The 18489-nt window shown below is 43.7% G+C and overlaps 1 protein-coding gene across 2 annotated transcripts in view; it reads right to left on the bottom strand.

Moving 5' to 3' along the window:
* ANKRD42 (ankyrin repeat domain 42) overlaps positions 1-18489 on the bottom strand; it is a 73007-nt gene that overhangs the window by 25133 nt on the left and 29385 nt on the right. For both annotated transcript variants that reach the window (XM_033947709.1, XM_033947708.1), the window contains 3 exons: positions 14757-14892; positions 10860-11060; positions 6498-6623 (listed from right to left, as the gene is read on the bottom strand). In XM_033947709.1, coding sequence (XP_033803600.1) covers positions 6498-6623; positions 10860-11060; positions 14757-14892 — 463 coding nt within the window. The remainder of the gene's footprint in view (positions 1-6497; positions 6624-10859; positions 11061-14756; positions 14893-18489) is intronic.

Genomic DNA, 18489 nt, shown 5'->3' with positions numbered 1-18489 from the left:
CCCAGTGATCCTCACTATCTATCTTTGCGGATAGATCCCACATGTCTATCCCATCTGGCCTTAAAATCCGCCACACTGGTGGCCTCAATAACCCGAAGTGGAAGACTATTCCAGCGATCAACCACCCTTTCAGTGAAGAAGAACTTCCTAGTGTCACTGTGCAGTTTCCCGCCCCTGATTTTCCACGAATGCCCCCTTGTTGCCGCGGGACCCTTGAAGAAGAAGATGTCTTCTTCCACCTTGATGCGGCCCGTGAGATATTTGAATGTCTCGATCATGTCTCCCCTCTCTCGACGCTCCTCGAGTGAGTAGAGCTGCAAATTCCCCAACCGCTCCTCGTACGGGAGCTCCCTGAGTCCCGAGACCATCCTGGTGGCCATTCTCTGGACCGACTCCAGTCTCAGCACATCCTTGCGGTAATGCGGCCTCCAGAATTGCACACAGTACTCCAGGTGCGGTCTCACCATGGATCTATATAGTGGCATAATGACTTCAGGTTTACGGCTGATGAAACTCCTGCGTATGCAACCTATGATTTGCCTTGCTTTGGATGAAGCTTGCTCCACTTGGTTTGCCGACTTCATGTCTTCCCTGACAATCACTCCCAAGTCTCTTTCTGCTACAGTTCTTGTCAGGATCTCGCCATTTAGGGTGTAGATCTTGCATGGATTCTGGCTTCCCAGGTGCATGACTTTGCATTTTTTGGCATTGAAACTGAGTTGCCAGGACCTAGACCAGTGCTCCAGCAGAAGTAAGTCATGCACCATATCGTCTGTCATTGCTTTTTTGTCTGTTGTGCTTTTGCTCACTACATTGCACAGTTTGGCATCATCGGCAAACAATGTTATTTTACCTCGAAGCCCTTCTGTCAGGTCTCTTATATAGATGTTGAACAAGATCGGGCCTAGGACGGAGCCCTGTGGAGGAGATACAAATGTTAAGAGCCTTAGCCAATAGGGAGAGAAGGAAACAGTGGATGCTGCAGATGGGAGACTGGATGGGTCCATTTGTTACAATGTTTCTATAATCATAAAGCTCTCTGACCTCACAATGCAGGTGCACAGAGCCTTAGCCTATAGCAGTGATGGCTAACCTTTTTGAGCCCGAGTGCCCAAACTGCCGCACAAAACCAAAGAATTTCCTCAAAGTGCCAGCACGTCAATTAAACCTTAATAACAAGATTTTAGTATCTAAAAACGCTTTATAAAGTTGCCTGAACTATGTAACATCATTTTTAGAGGTTGGAATCTTTGTATTGTCAGAGAATCAATTTGAATCACAATCCTTTGGTTTTCATTTCAATTTATTGGCAATTTATAATGTTTTAATGATTTCATTCAATTTAATGAATTTAGGAAGAATTTGATTCAGTTACATAATATATTTTAAATGTATTATTCACATAACATGTCAAATGTATCCTGAGTAAAAAAAAAGATAAACTTCTTAAAACTGTTAACTATGTCAAGACTCGGTGTGTATTCCCAAAGAGTCTATACATGTTTTTTTGTAAAATTTACAATCAAATTAGAAAATAGTTAAATCATTACATTTCTAATAATATGATGTAAAGAAAACAAAAGAGCTTTCAATTAAACCAACCGTTTTTATTGGAAATTCCAGATTGGAATACAACAGGGCCATGTAAAGTCCCTTTTTTAAATAACATCTTTAAATAATATTTAAATAACTTAGAAAGTGTCTTAACTGCAAACTGAAAACACTGCTTCATGTAAACATATGCATTGGACATGCTCTGAAAAAAATTAATGTGATTTTTGTTGTTGCATGCATGCTGATAACTTGTCAATCCTTGGCTCATAGTGCGTTAATTTCAGAGCAACACATGCAGCACTCATGTCATCCGTTAATCTGTTTCTAGCATCAGATTTTATATGATTCAAAGCCGAAAACAGCTGCTCACAAGCATAGGATGACCCAAACAAAGTAAGAAGAGCAATCCCAAGTGCTTTCATGGACTTAAAATTGTCTGGCAGAGAATTCCACGCTTTTAGGATTTCATTTTCAGAACTGCTAGCAGTGATTTCATTTGTCACCCTTTCACACTCAATACGTTCAAGAGCCGCACGTAGGTCATTGAATTTATTTTTCCAGATAGAGCTTTCTTGAAATTCCAGTAGCTCCATTTCCAAATTTTGAATATCCAACCACTGTAAGCAGGAAAGATCAAGATCTTCAAATGTGGACTTTTCTGGGGAAGTTATAAATGAAAGGGTTGTCTCCATCTTACGGAACTGAGAAAATCTTTTACTAAAATTCTCCTTTGCTTCGGCTACAATGGTGGAATATGCTTTGTGGATTTCCTGGTGTTTTTTTATGACTGTCCACAAATGTTGTAGAATTATCCAAATGTATTTTTAGGTTGGGAAAATATTTTAGCTGTCCACTCTCAAGGTCTTTTTCAAAAACATGCAATTTTCTCTCAAAAGCTTTGATGTCACTAAACATGCTTTCTGCTGTTTTTCCCATGCCTTGTAATTTTTTGTTTAGTACATTAAAGTGGTTAGTAAAATCTGTAAAGAACATGAGGTTGGTAAGCCAGGCCATGTTGGTGAGTTGAGGATAGTCTTCCCCCTTTTCGTTCATAAATAGCCTAACTTCTTCCAAGCAGGCCACAAATCTCTCTAACACTCGTCCTCTGCTCAGCCACCGGACATTATTGTACATCAGTAAAGTGTTATATTGTGCCTGAACCTCATCAAGAAGGGCTTGAAATTGTCGAAAATTAAGAGCACGTGCCATGATGAAGTTCACCATTTTTGTTACATCTTTGAGGACATCGTCAAGTTTTTTGCTGCTTTCTTTGGCGCAGAGAGCCTCTTGATGTATTATGCAGTGAAATTGAATCAGTGGATGTTTTGCTTCCTTAGCAAAGAAATGAATGAATCCTGATGTTGTCCCCACCATGCTAGGTGCTCCATCGCTAGTAACTGAAACCACTTTTTCTGGACTTATGTCTAGTGATGAAAAAGCCTCCATCACAGCATTGTGGATATCTATCCCTTGTGTTCTTCCAGGCAAAGACAGCAGTTTTACCAGCTCTTCTCTCATGATGTCACCAGTAGCATAACACAAAATGAGCGCTAGTCTTGCATGGTTAGTAATATCTGTACTTTCATCCAAGCACATGGAGTAGAAGGGTGCTTTTTGTAAGTCGCAAGTAAGCTGTTGACCAACATCAGCAGCCATTCGCAGAACCCTATCTTTTGCAGTATTTCTGCTTAGCGGCATCTCAGAGATGCGCTGCACAATTTTATCCTTGTTTTGGAAATCATGGAAGAGTGAATTACTCCCAGCCAAAATTGCCTTTTTGATAAAATCTCCATCAGAGAGGGGCTTACCATGTTTTGCCATGCACAGTGAAATTTGAAAGCTGGCAACTGTAAGATGATTAGTTTTTGAAAGATAGTTGCTAAAACTAAGAGACTGGGAGTGATATTTCTTTAATTTTCCTACAAGGAACTCTTTTCTTTGAGCTAAACCAAGTTCAGCAACACTGTTATGGTTGGTCTCAAAGTGACGTTTGACACTTGATGTGCGAGACACAACACTTTCATTACACATAATACACAATGCTTTCCCACTGCGTTCAATCACTCCATATGTCTCTGTCCAGGCCTCTTGAAATGGTCTTCCACTATCTGTTTTTGCTTTTTTTGCTGTACTCATTTTCTTTGTTCAAGACTTCAAGTCTACAAAAAGATAAAATTAGTATAATAAAAAAAATCTAATGAAATGCTGTATACAAATCCGTCCCCATAAAAAAATATGTGATTGGGGAATTTTACTAATTGTAGACATCCGTTTTGGTCAAAAAATATACTGTCCGGGTGAAAACCGGACTTGTGCAACCTGAGTGTATGGGAAAAGGACTTTTATTTTTCATTATTGGAGCCTTTGTTATTTTATTATGATGTTTACAAAAGCACTGTGAAGGGCCACATATACACTTTACTGTTTTTTGCTATATTGAGTTTTCCATAAGGTACAGCGCAGAGGATTAGTGTGTTGGTTGTTCACAGAGAGCCCAGTCCTCCTCTCAGCTTACTGAACTTCTCTATGCAATCATCATAAGCAGCTTTTTTATTTCCTCGAATTTAGCATGTCCCCCATGGAAGATACAGAGGTTTTTACAGAGGAGCACATTATTAGACACATTAACATCCCCCCATATCCTCACCTCTCTAGCATGGGAGCACTAGGAACTGTTCCTGATTACAGATGTCACATGTGGAGTCACACTACAGCCTCACTGAGTTCCTGTGACAGACTCAGTGTGAAGCTTCTCTTCCTCCCCCCACTTCCCCCTCACACACTGCCTGGCTCATAGGATACTAAGGGGAAGACAGGCAAGCTAAACATCCACTCACAGGACTGCAGCCAGCACAGGAGGATGGGCCGCGGCCCACCGGGACAATGCCCGGTCTTCCCAATGGCCAGTCCGGCCCTATTTCTATGTTTCTATGGATCGGCACATGGGATCTCTTCACAGGGCAAAGGTAGGGGAGGGACATTAAGGTGGGCAGACTAGATGGGCCGTGGGTCCTTATCTGCCGTCTATTTCTATGTTTCTATGTTGCCAGGTGAGCTGCAAAGCAGACACCGGCACACTCGCCTCCCGCCGCGCCGCATATCTTAATTGCGGACTAGAGAATTACACGGGGACAGAAATCCCACCCGTCCCCACCCGTCCCCGCCAAAGTCTCACCCGTCCCCACCCGTCCCCGTGAGGAATCCCAACCATCCCCGTGAGGAATCCCTCCGTCCCCACCCGTCCCCGCGAGGAATATCCTCCGTCCCTGCCCGTCCCCGTGAGGAATCCCCTCTGTCCCCGCCCGTCCCTATAAACTTCAGAAATAGTTATTTCATTTAATTATGCTACTGAATTAAAGGCTCTGGTAGAAACCCATTTACAAATAAGCAAAAAGACTTTATTAATTTGGAAATATTAATTGGGAAGAATACACACTTTGTAAACGGGTTTCTACCAGAGCCTCTTTTGTTTATAAATTTTTATCAACACAACTAATATACTACTTTATCCTGAAGCAAAAAAAAAGAAAAAAAGAAATAGAATTCTTTTCCTACCTTTGTTGCCTGGTTTCTGCTTTCCTCATGTTCTCATTCAGTTCCTTCCATTCACTGTCTCTCTTCCTTCTACGTCTTCCATTTGCTCTGTTACTGTGCCTCTCCCTTTCTCCCCCCTTCCAAATTGGTCTGGCACCCATCTTCTTCCCTCCGCTCCCCCAATAGTCTGGCATCTCTGTCTTCTTCCCTGCCAGCGTCTTCTCCCCACTCTCTCTTCCCCATTTCCTTTCAGCGTCCTTCTCCCCCCATTTTCCCCATGTCCTGTCAGCGTCCTTCTCCCCCCTCTGTCTTCCCCATGGCCTATCAGCGTCCTTCTCCACCCCCCCATCTTCCCCATGTCCTTTCAGCGTCCTTCTCCACCCCTTTGTCTTCCCCATGTGCTTTCAACGTCCTTCTCCCCCCCGTCTTCCCCATGTCCTGTCAGCGTCCTTCTCCCCCTTCTGTCTTCCACAAATGCTTTCAGTGTCCTTCCACCCCCACCCCGTCTTCCCCATGGCCTTTCAGCGTCCTTCTCCACCCCTTTGTCTTCCCCAGTGCTTTCAGCGTCCTTCTCCCCCCTCCTTCTCTCCCACCCCGAGTGCAGCACAGCCGGCCAGGTCCCCTTACTTTTGTGGTGCTTCCCCGACCGACAGACCAACAACAGCCCCGGTCTGACAAACCTCCCTGCCCTTAACCGCGAATCTAAATTTCCTTCTTACAACTGCTGTAAGAAGGTAATTTAGATTCGCGGTTAAGGGCAGGGAGGTTTGTCAGACCAGGGCTGTTGTCGGTCGGTCGGGTTAGCGCCACAAAAGTAAGGGGACCTGGCCGGCTGTGCTGCACACGGGGTGGGGCGGGGCGGGCCGGACCGCCCCCCTCCCTTGGTAGCCACTCGAGCCGCGAGGCTACTTCTCCTTACCTACCCTGCCTGCAGTACAGAGCCGAACGGAAGTCTTCCCGACGTCAGCCCTCCCTCCCTCAGACGTTAGCGCTGACGTCGGGAAATCTTCCGTTCGGCTCTGTGCTGCAAGCAGAGCAGGTAGGGAGAAAAGCCGCGTGACTTAGTACATCCAGCCCCGCAGGAACCCCGCAACCCTCGGAGGCGTCCCCACGGGATCCCCGCGACCCTAGGGGGCGTCCCTTGCAGCTCTCTATTGCGGACCTTCCCACGTGCCAGCTGCAAGGCCTTCGCGTGCCACAGCTGGCACGCGTGCCATAGGTTCGCTATCGCTGGCCTGTAGGAAGAGGAGATGCAAATGTTAAGAGCCTTAGCCAATAGGGAGAGGAGGAGATAATGGTACAGATGGGCCATTTGGCCTTTATCTGCCATCATGTTTCTATGTTTCTAAATGCAGGAATACTTCTATATATAAACAAGTGGCAAATAAATTGGATTCTAAATTACTGACCTTTGTGCATGGGCGTGGCTCCTTTGTCATCACGTTCATTAATATTGATTATTCCATTTTCTACTAATTTTCTAAGTGTTAATAAGTCGCCTCTAAATGCAGCAGCATGAGCAGGAAACGCCAAGTCTAAAAAACAAAACATACATCTTTCAAGCAGAAAACTTGCTAGCCATGCAATCTCTTTATCTTGTTCTTATTCCTTAATAACAGTTGTAGTAATTCAATCATGTGAGCTCTTAGTTGTTACTGAAGCTAGAAACTGCTAGCTAGTTCCCAACCCTGTCCTGGAGGACCATCAGGCCAGTCAGGTTTTCAAGATAGCCCTAATGAATATGCATGAGAGATATTAGCATATAATGGAGGTGCCAGGCATGCAAATCTGCTCCATGCATTTTAATAGGGCTATCCTGAAAACCTGACTGTCTTAGTGGTCCTCCAAGACAGGGTTGGGAATCACTGAGCTAGTGTATCCTTATTTTCAGTAGTGCTTGCAGGTTTTGTCATCTCATCTTAGACAGCACACGGCCCAAATTGAAAAGTTTCAGGGAAGAGTAACATGAAAACAAAGGTTAAAAGGGTTAGGCTATTCAGCTTAGAAAGTGATGACAGAAGAGATATGATAGGCGTTTATAAACTCATGAATGGAATAAAATGATTAAATAGGGAACAGCTAGTTAACCTTTCAAACGCTAAAACTAAAAGATATGCCATAAAACTACCCACCGGAAAACTGAAAATAAATCACTGAAAGTAGTTTGCATGTAGGGAACAATTAAACTGTGGAATCTATTGCCAGAGAATATGGTCAAGTAGACTAACGTAGAAGGGTTCAAAAAAGGTCTGGCCAAGTAATATTAGTACAAGAGACTTGGGAAAGCCATCTCATATCCCTGGATTTACTTTTTGGACTTGTGGTTCAAACTGACTACTGACCAAAACAGAATGCTAAGCTCAATAGACCTTGATCTGACTGCCTAGGCAATTTATGTCCTTTTGAGACACCATAGAGCAGGGGTGCCCAATAGGTCGATCGTGATCGACGGGTAGCTCGCCAAGGCAAAGTGAGTCGATCACCCAGGACTCACTTTGCCTTGGCGATCTATCGGGCCGATCAATCTTCCTCTCCCCGACGTCAATTCTGCCGTCGGAGAGGAAGTTCGGGCCAGTCAATCGCTGCCTGGCTCGGCGGAACTTCCTCTCCGACGGCAGAATTGACGTCGGGGAGAAGAAGATTGATCGGCCCAAAGCAGAGAGAGCATGGGGCGTCGGCAGCGTCGACTTTGGGGCCTGTTATCCATTGGTGGCATTTGGGTCCTGTTCCCCGATGGCAGCGGCAGTGGCAGTGGCTTGGGGAAAGGCAGGAAGAAAGAAAGAAAGGGGGCAGGCAGGGAGACAGAAGGAAAGAAGAGAAACATAAAAAAAGAAAGGGGGCATGAAGAGAGAAAGAAAGAAAGGTCAGGGAGAGAGGAAGAAAAAGTTGGGGGAGGGAATGAGGTGTGGAGGAGAGGAAGCATACAGGCTGAAAGAAAGAATGGATGCACAGTCAGAAGAAGAAAGTGCAACCAGAGACTCATGAAATCACCAGACAAGGTAGGAAAAATGATTTTATTTTAAATTTAGTGATCAAAATGTGTCTGAATTTATATCAGCTGTCTATATTTTACAATATGGTCCCCTTTTACTAAACCGCAATAGTGTTTTTTAGCGCAGGGAGCCTATGAGCGTCGAGAGCAGCGCTGGGCATTCAGCGCAGCTCCCTACGCTAAAAACTGCTATTGTGGTTTAGTAAAAAGGGAGGGGGTGGGTATTTGTCTATTTTTGTATGGTTGTTAGTGAGGTGACAGTGCATAAAGTCATCTGCTTTGACCTCTTTGAAAAAAACCCGGAATAGGAATGATAATTAACAATTCTATGCGTACAGTGTGTTTTTTTTTTTAATTTTATTGTTGGTAGATCATTTTGACTTGGTCATTTTAAAAGTAGCTCACGAGTCAAAAAAGTGTGGGCACCCCTGCCATAGAGTGTTGTGCTTGAGCCTCCCCTCTTCTAGGAAGAGCTGTGTTCTTTTCTGTGTCTTCTTGAATGGGTGTGTGCTCCGAGGTCTTCTGTCTTTGTTGAATATGGGTGTTCTTATATCTTGCCTTGACTGACACTGCAGAAATGTAAAAAATACTTGGTCCTTTTTTCTGGAAAACAAAGGCTTCTGTTGAGCAGCAGTGTTTAGGAGATGACGTGACTTGAAATGAAAAGATAAGACAAAGGTGACGTAAAGTTAGGGTTATCAGACTTCCAGGAAAACCCGGACATGGCACCTTTTTAGAGGACTGTCTGGGCTTCCAAACGGACTTTCCAAAACCCGGCATTTGTCCAGATTTAGGAAATCCCCGACGAGCCCCAGCCGCATCTGGAGGGCCTCTGAGCATGCGCAGATGACGTTGCATACATCCGCACATGCTCCAGGCCCTCCAGACACAGCTAGAGCTTGTCCGGAAGAAGAGAGGAGGTTTTGTGGGGGTGGGGCTGGAGGCGGAACAGGGCAGGGTCATGTGGCTGGGGTTTCCCAGAGAAAAATATAGTAACCCTAAGTAAAGTAATATGATTGGACAATTAATACACCTGGCAGAATCCCAAATAGTAGTAAAATTCCATGCTACCAATACCAGGGACTAGAGATGGCTTTCCCCATGTTTATCTCAATAGCAGACTTTTTCTCCAGGAACTTGTACAAACTTTTTTTTAAAACCAGATACCCCAACTGCTTTTACCATATCCTTCAGCAATGAGTTCCAGAGCTTAACTATTCATTGAGTGAAAAACTATTTCCTCTTATTTGTTTTAAAAGTATTACAATGAACGATTATCTAAAGCTTGTACAGCACTTTTAAATTCAGAGTTACATGTGCCTCAAATTTGTCCACAGTGGACTATAAGAGATGTTGAACTGTTTAGACTACCAACCTGGGGGTCTCGCTTGAGGAGGACTGATTTATGTTAGGTCTCGGGGATTCTGGCCCACATTGATAACATTTCATTTTGGGAAATGCAATATAAAATTACTATGCGCCTCTATATTTCATCCAGGAAGACATGCTTGTTGAAGATAACATCTACAGATCTTTGATTGCAAAGTGCATCCTGCAGTTTCATTAGGTCATATGCTCTGGATGTGCCCCAATGTTGAACAATTTTGGAAACAAGTTTTAGGTTTTATAGAAAGGTTCTGATCAGGGAAACTCATTTTTACTCCCAAGCTGCTCTTTGGGGTTTAAGCCTAGACCCATTTGGATATAGATGGTCTGTTTTAATCTTGTTGAAAGTGATAATGTCCTGTTGGCTTTCTTCTGATGCTCCCTCAACAGAAAAGTGGTGTGTTCAGATGATAAGTATTTTGTCACTGGAATTCCACAAGATAACAGACCTGAGCTCAGCTCAAGGTATTGCCTTTCAATCTTCTTGGGAACCATTTTGGGACACCCTAACCCCGATGGCTAGAAGTCGGTTACTAAATGGTTGATGAGTATCAATAGGAAGGGCGGGAGGAGGTGGGAAAGTTGACAGTTATTATTAGTTTGTAAAATAAGTGAACATTTCATAGGGTTGATTCAACTGTTCGTCATTGCTTGTATTTGCTATGCTCAACAAAATATATTAACCATAAAAAAGGATTACGATATAACTTCATTGAGTGTCTTCTAGCCATATCCCACTCATATTTTACAGTAGCGCCTAGCAGTCTAGATCAGCAATTCCAAAGCTGTGGATCTAGTCCCAAAATTTATTTATTTACAGAGACTTGATATACCGCAAGTGATTTACAGCGGCAACTATACGGTCTACAATAAAAACAGAATAGGATAGAAGTGGGGGGGGGGGGGGCATAGAAAAATTCATACAACAGTTGGCCCAAAGGATTCTATAAACAGGTGAGTTTTGAGGAGTGATTTGCAGACAGGTTCACAGCTGTAGTGGTTCAGCAGTGGGCGGAGAGTCAGCGAATATTCATAGATCCTGCCCCCCTCCTCTGGCTTACCGTGCAGAGTACTGGGGTCTGTGAGCACAGGACTAGTTCTGCTGAATGCTCTGGATAAGTAGGAAGGTGGGAGAAGCGATGTTTCATCATCCTCTGGGGGTCATGTTCGCAACTCTATGATCAATTTGATATGTAACCACTTGTAACTACTCTCTCCTTGCTGTTTGCAACTCTATGATCAATTTGATATGTAACCACTTGTAATCTCTGTCTAACTAATGTGAACCGCCTAGAACTCTTCGGGGTATGGCGGTATACAAAAATAAAGTTATTATTATTATTATAAAATGAGGTCATGAAGCACCAGTCTAGATGTTTTTCTGAGTACTTACTCTCCTGTTCTTTTGGGTGATCTCTTTCATATTCCACATCATCTATATACTGCACAACATTATTCTTATAGAACCTCTGGGCTAAATCTTTTGGTGTTTCTCCATGGTCATTCCTGGCCCTCAGAGTATGAGTCATGCTGACCCCTTTATTAACCAGAAACTTCAGGCAATGTAGATGGCCTTCCATTGCAGCTAAATGAGCTAGAAATGAAGACAGAGCCAGATGTTAATAAAGAACCTTGGAATACATTGATCTTGTCAACTAAGCAATCATTTATTAAATGTAATCATATACCCTTTAAATTATATTGCAAAACAATTATTAAACACTATAGATTCAGCCCTAGAAAGGTTGCTTAATATATACTGATTCAGTTAATCTTAGATATATCTACAAAGAAGGAGATAATGTTTAGAGGAGGAACATAGAGGATCTCTAATTAAGAATATAAGAATAGCCCAGTAGCCCATTCTCACAGTGGCCAATCCAGGTCGCTAGTACCTAGCCAAAACCCAAGGAGTAGCAATATTCCATGGTACCGATACAGGGCAAGCCCAAGTGTTTCTCAATAACAGACTACAGACTTTTCCACCAGAAACTTGTCCAAACCTTTCTTAAAACCAGCTGCGCTCTCCGCTCTTACCACATCCTCTGGTATAAAACAAACTTAAGGCCAATACTGGGAGGTCTTGCACAGTCTGTGTCCTGGTGATTTGGTTTAAGATGAGCTGGGGAGGGTTTTGATGGAAACTCCAGTGATAGGTTGGTTAGGATAGGCTGGAGTGAGTTTCGACAGCAGTTCCAGTAGTGGGAACCTAATGACGATACCGGATGGACTTCTATGGTCTATTGCCCAGGAATATTAAAGAAAAGACAATTTAATGTATTATTTATTTATATAGTGCAATTTCTAGCCTGTCCTCACAGAAGAGCCCAGAACAGGTTACAAGTTTACATACACAATAGAAGGTTTAGCAACGATGAATGTATAATTAGTGTGAATGCTGGGCAGACTGGATGGACTGTTAAGGTCTTTATCTGCTGTCATTTACTATGGGCTGGATTCACGAACTTGCCCGATCGGGTCCGATCCGGGCAGGTCCGATTAATTTTTCAAACTAAAATATGCAGATAGGGGCGATCGGAGGAACACCCCCATCTGCCTGCCTAGATTGCTGGTGTGCGATCCCCACACATGCACAGACCATCTGCTTTCCCTGCAGATGGTCTGCGCATGCGTTTTGTCTCCGTGGTTTGTTTTTGGTTTTTTTTTACTGTTGTTTTCGGGCCCCGACTCTCCTGCCCCTGTTATTCCCTGCGGCACTCAGCTGGTCATGCCCTGCTCTCTGCGCCTTCCCTGCAGTGCCAGCCCGCGGGTTTAAAGTGGGGCTGCACTGCAGCGTGTAGCCCCGCTTTAAACCTGTGGGCTCACACTGCAGGGAAGGCAGCAGAGATCAGTCTGGGCAGCGAGAGAATGAAAGTTGCTTTAAAAAGTTGCTTCATTTTTCAGGGAGCCAACAGGCACTGCTCTCCCCCCAGCTGGACAGTGGAAAAAGAAGGGCGGCGAGAAGAGCTAATATAAAGTTGCTTAAGTTGCTTCATTGCTCTCCCCCTGGCTGGACAATCCATCATCCTCCTTGTCCAATCCATCATCCTCCTTGTCCAATCCATCATCCTTTCCAGATTGGACTATTGCAACTCTATCTACTTAAGCCTAACTAAGAAAAACCTCCACAGACTCCAGCGGATTCAGAATGCAGCGGCCAAGCTCATCTTTGCTAAAAGTAAATTTGACCATGTCTCCCCGCTCCTGGCCAAGCTTCACTGGCTTCCGATAATCGCCAGGGTCCACTATAAATGCGCCTGTTTAGCTTTCAAAATCCTACACGGTATCCTCCCTCCCCTTATCCCTCTTTCTTGGAATTCCTCAAACCCTAATACCACCAGATCCTCCCACAAATTAAAACTATCCTTCCCCTCGCTAAAAGGCATTTCCCGCACAGGAAAGCTAGGGACCTCCCTCCCCTTCAAAATCACTGAGCTCTGGAACAACCTTACCTCCCCTCTTCGGAACTTGAGCTCTCTCCAAGTTTTCCACAAACATCTGAAAACCTCAAAAAATGTAAGCCTCTCTCCAACTTAGGAATCAAGAAAACTCTTATATCTGGCATCCCAAGTCCTCTAATATTCTTCACACTTCTACCTCTAACCTTCTGTTGTAGTTCCTTCCTATTTCATCTACTGTAAACCGCGCCGAGCTCTACGAACGTGGAGATGATGCGGTATACAAACCTAAGGATTAGATTAGATTAGATTAGATTAGATTAGAAGGTTTGCGACTGGTGCCCAGCAGTTGCTTCTTAAGTTGATCGGCCAGCCCAGTCGATTTTAAATTTTTGGCTGATGAATTGCGTCGCTGTCCAATGCGTTTGTCCTCATTTGCATGCACGGATTCGAAGCGCATCGCTGGAGCGGTTAGTGAATGGGGCCGGAGGGAAATTTTATCGTAAAAGGGTCGCAAACCGATCGGTATGCAATCGGTTTGCTTTGTGAATCTAGCCCTATATTACTATGAAAGATAAGAGTAGTCTGCCTATTCTAGAATAACCATACAAAATACATAAAGTTTTCACATAGTAGATTTGATTAGCACCAAGTGTGATCAATGAGTAAGAATCTAGGAGTAGTTTCTGAAAGTGATAATCAAAGTAGTTTAATTATATTAAGACTCCTTTCATGACCTCTCCTACCTCCTGATAAGCTTGCTGTGATTAGAGAATGACACGGTGACAAAATTCATCACTGTCCCCGTCTCTGCGGATAACCGCGGGAAATAATCTCATCTCATTTTCTAGTGTCTATTTCAACCTCAGGTTGTTCTACTCCAGCATTCTTCAAAGCAAAGCTTGAGGATCATTGGTTGTGGCCATTCATACTCTGATTCTTCCCTCTCTCCTTAAAGAATAACATGAAGATGGTTTCCCATGGTTATCCGTGGGGACGGGAACGGTGATGAATTTTGTCACCGTGTCATTCTCTAGCTGTGATCACTATAAAATTAAGAAGGATTATGTTCTTACCTCGGTAATCTTCTTTCTTGTAAATGTGTCTAGTGGTCCTGAACACTAGTCCTGAACACCAGGATCTTGTATCTGAACTAGCAAGTTGCTTGCAGAAAACTGTCAATCATATTTTCCAACTCCGCCTCCTTCCCAGGGAGCTGCTCCTACTCCATCTGTTTGTTTTCTGCAAGAAAGTTGCTCAGAAGTGTTTTTGATCTCCTCTGTGGTTTTATTATTTTCTGGTATATTTTGCTCAGTGTTCTTTGGAGGCTCAGTGCCCGGAGATTCTCACTTGATGGGACATCTGCCTGGGAGAAGACGCAGACTCACACAGCGGAAGTCTGCTGCTAGTAGGATCAGCTCTCCAGGGACACTACTAATAATAATAATAGTTATTTCTAGAGCACTACCAGACATAAGGTTGTACAGAGTCACAGTCCCTGCTCGATAGAGCTTACAATCTAAACAGACAAGAAAGAGAAATAGACAACTGCTCGCATCCTGCTCAGAGCGTCGGAGCTGTTACCGCCGTGGGCAGTGCTAAAAACCATGCTGAGGTATAAAATTACCCTCTAACAGGGCTTCACAGAATTTGAATCATTACTCCTATACTGTTTTCACTGTCATAATTCACAGCCCTCCAGATTGAGTTAACTAATCTGCATCTGAATGCAATCGATGAGCAAATTCACAAAGTATTTGCATTGAAATACACACACAAATGGACTGCATTTGAACCTGTGAAAATAAACACATTCCAGTCAGAGAGGATAACTGGAATAAAACTGCACATTTTGAAGAACTAATCCTGTAGATCTGCTTTTCCTGAAGTACCTGGAATGTTTCCATCATGATCCACATCATCAATACTTGCTCCCCATCTAACAAGAAGCTGTAAGCAGCCAAGTCTTCCATGGAAAGTGGCATAGTGTATAGGTCTCCAGCCACTCTTATCTGGAACATTAACTTCCTAAAATCAAGGTAACGTACCAGTCTATTAATATTATGAAGGGAAGCTCACAAATACGGTGACATGTTACTGTGTTGATGCCACACTTCAATTGAACAAAATTAATATTCAGCCACATCGTGAACATCTAATTTAGACATTTTTAAATTATAGCTACACTCAGTGATGCTATGTATTTAGATGGCAGTAGTGAACACACTTGTATAACAAACTGCTCCAGCTAGGTTTCAGATTATACCTAGATGTATAATTTACACGTTTAAGGGGTAAATCTACTGTATAACAGGAAGGTGTGGTTATGCGACTTTTGTTCTTGTAAATGCACAGGAAAAGTATCATTTGCACGCATTACTGCTCTTTTTACAGTATTTATTTCAATTTCTTTTATATAACTTGCAAGCCCAAAATCAGCACTGGCAGGAACAAACTGGAAATCGTTCCTGCCCTGATTAGACCATTAGACCACCAGGGTTTGTAAAAAAGGCTCGGGGGAGGCCTAAGAGTAGAGTCCCATTTTGTTCAAGGGAGTCAGGAGTTGACCCCACTTTTGTTTGGTGTGGGGAGAAGCATGCTGTACTAAATAAAAACCCCAAACAACCTGTTTCAGTTGCCCTCTACTGTGCATAATGTATCTCCTGAAATAGTATTGAATATAAACACTCTGTATATAGAAACATAGAATATGACAGCAGAAAAGGGCCGGCGGCCCACCAAGTCTGCCCACTCAAGAATCCTCCCTCCCTTGAGAATCTATCGTTTAAGCATAACACTGTAGCAACGCCACCTGTATGTCCCATCGTCTCTTGAAGTCGAGCACGCTACTGGCCTCGACCACCTGACGTGGAAGACTATTCCATCGATCAATCATCCTTTAGGTGAAGAAGTATTTCCTGGTGTCACCATGAAATCTTCCCCCCTTAAGTTTTAGCAGATGTCCTCTTGTTGCCCTGGGACCCTTAAGAAAAAAGATTTCTTCCTCCACTTCAATGCGGCCCGTGATGTATTTGAATGTTTCTATCTGAAAATATGAGAATATAAGCGCAGTTTGCTCAGACGTTCCTCATATGGGAGATCTTTAAGTCCTGAGACCATCCAGAGAATGGCCATCAGGATGATCTCAGGACTTAAAGATCTCCCATATGAGGAACGTCTGAGCAAACTGCGCTTATATTCTCTCGAGGAGCGCAGAGATAGGGGGGACATGATGGAAACATTCAAATGCATCACGGGCCGCATTGAAGTGGAGGAAGAAATCTTTTTTCTTAAGGGTCCCCTGGTAACAAGAGGACATCCGCTAAAACTTAAGGGGAAGATTTCATGGTGTTCTACACTCGGTTGTAAAAGGAAGTTTTCTAAATGGGTAATTGATTAAGGTTGCCAGATTTCTTCTTTAAAAAGAGGACACCTGGCCCTGCCCTGTTATGCCCACAGCCCAGCCCCAGCCAAACCTCTCGTCTCCTTCCCCAAAGTCTGGAAGGCCTCTGTGCAAGTGCAGACGTTGACATGATGACGTCACAAGCATGCGCACACCTATGATGTCATCACGTCAACATCTGCACATGTGCAGAGGGCCTCCAGACATGGCCCCCGAGCTCGGGGACTTCCAAAACCTGGTCAAACTGCTGGGTTTAAAATCCCTTCAGGCTCTAAAAAGAGGACATGTCTGGGTTTTCCTGGACATCTGGTAACCCTATAAATGCTAGAAGTCAAAGGGCTGATATTGAAACCTGGCTACTTCACTTGGTCAGTGGCAATTCTGGATATTCAATGCTGGTGTCATGTCCAGTCACTGGCACTGAATATCCGGGTCAAAGTTTGGCAGCTCACACTTAGCTGACCAAGCTGATTTTCATCAGTTGGCTGGCTTAGGCTAATAGACAAAGATAGATCTGCTTTTCAGGCAGGTCTATCTGGCCTCATACCTTAGTCGGAAAGCCAATGAAAACCAGTGGTGACCGGCTATGTCACACAATATAGCTATGAGGGAACACAGGATAGAGGCAAAAATTTCCTGATAATACACTATTAACTGCACAACTAAATTTATATAAATAAAATTTAAATGGTGAATGCAGGGCCCTCAGTGTGAGGTAATAAGCTTTGTCAAGCGAGTTAATATCCCGCCCAGAGGCTTAAACATAAAGGCTGTAACCCGATGTTTTCAGCCTGCACACATGGGAGAGCCCTGCTTGTGTGCTCTGCAGTGTAAAAACTTTGTGATATAGTCAATCAAACTAATATTGTAATAATAATATCAATATATCAAAAGGAAATTTCTACCCCCACCTGTAAACCCGATAGAAAGACAAACAGCGGCAGTCTCAAAAGGAAAAATCCATTGGAGAATCGCTAGATGAAGTACTTAGCTGAATCAATTGAGGAATCCAGGAATAATCGACACTCCAGCCAAATATTGTCCCAAATTCTCAAGCAGAAATTGCAAAGTTGCTAGACTGGTCCAACCGGGATCGGTTTCGAGGCAATAAGCCCCTTCATTAGGAACCGCCAAATTCAGCCGACAACAGCTGATACTCGCAAAGAACATTGCCACTAACCTCCGGGTAACTGCCACTAACTGTGTCATTCTCTACACAGGAGGTCACAGTACCCACTTTGAGATTAGAGCTGGCATGAACAGCAGCGACTGAAGATCACTCCTGTCCACAGTAATTCCAACTTCAAAATGGCTGCCGTGAGACTGCCATAGAAGACCCCTGCAGCCATTTTGAATGCAGAGTTAGAATGGGCAGAAATATAGGGGATTGGTTCTTATTCCAAAGACGCCACTAGACCATCTGACTTCTAAGGCAGGCTTGGGGAAGGCAGCTTTCTTTTGGGGGCCAGGGTTGAGAGCCAAGCAGCTCACTTTTGCTCAGTGGGGGAGCTGTGCTGTCCAGTTTCAATTTTGGCCCAAACTATGCAATGGATTTGGGCTTGCAGATTCAGTTTATTACTACTACTTATCATTTCTACAGTGCATAGAAGAGACAGTTTCTGCTCAAAAAAGCTTACAGTTTAGTCAAGACAGCCAAAACCAAAATCCCCAGTGTTGGCCACCCTCTGATCATGAAATGAATAAGTATTTATCTGCACAGGAGTAATGCCGGTAGATTGAGATAGTGTTATATCTGTCTGTTGATATGGAACTAATGACAAATTTTCACAGCAGCCCTTGACAAGTTCATTGAACATTTCTGTAGGAATAAATATAGCTGCTCCAGAGAGCAAAACAAAGAGCGCCTCATCCTGCCCATTGGCATCAGTGCTGCAGCTCCCATAATGCACCAGCTTGGCATGGGCAAAAATCCAGCTCTGCAGCTCATGAAACTGTTCCAGCACAAGAGTGCACACTGATAGTGCAGAGCTAACACAGGCCTTGTCTTGCTCTCTAATTGATCAACAGCTCAGGTTCCATTGGCTTCTACTTGTAACAGCAGCTGTTGATCAATTAGAGAGCAAGACAAGGCCTGTGTTAGCTCTGCACTATCAGTGTGCACTCTTGTGCTGGAACAGTTTCATGAGCTGCAGAGCTGGATTTTTGCCCATGCCAAGCTGGTGCATTATGGGAGCTGCAGCACTGATGCCAATGGGCAGGAT

The sequence above is a fragment of the Geotrypetes seraphini genome, chromosome 6, assembly GCF_902459505.1.
Source record: "Geotrypetes seraphini chromosome 6, aGeoSer1.1, whole genome shotgun sequence".
NCBI lineage: Eukaryota > Metazoa > Chordata > Amphibia > Gymnophiona > Dermophiidae > Geotrypetes > Geotrypetes seraphini.
The sequence above is the reverse complement of the archived record's forward strand: the minus strand, read 5'-3'. Positions and strand labels throughout refer to the sequence as shown.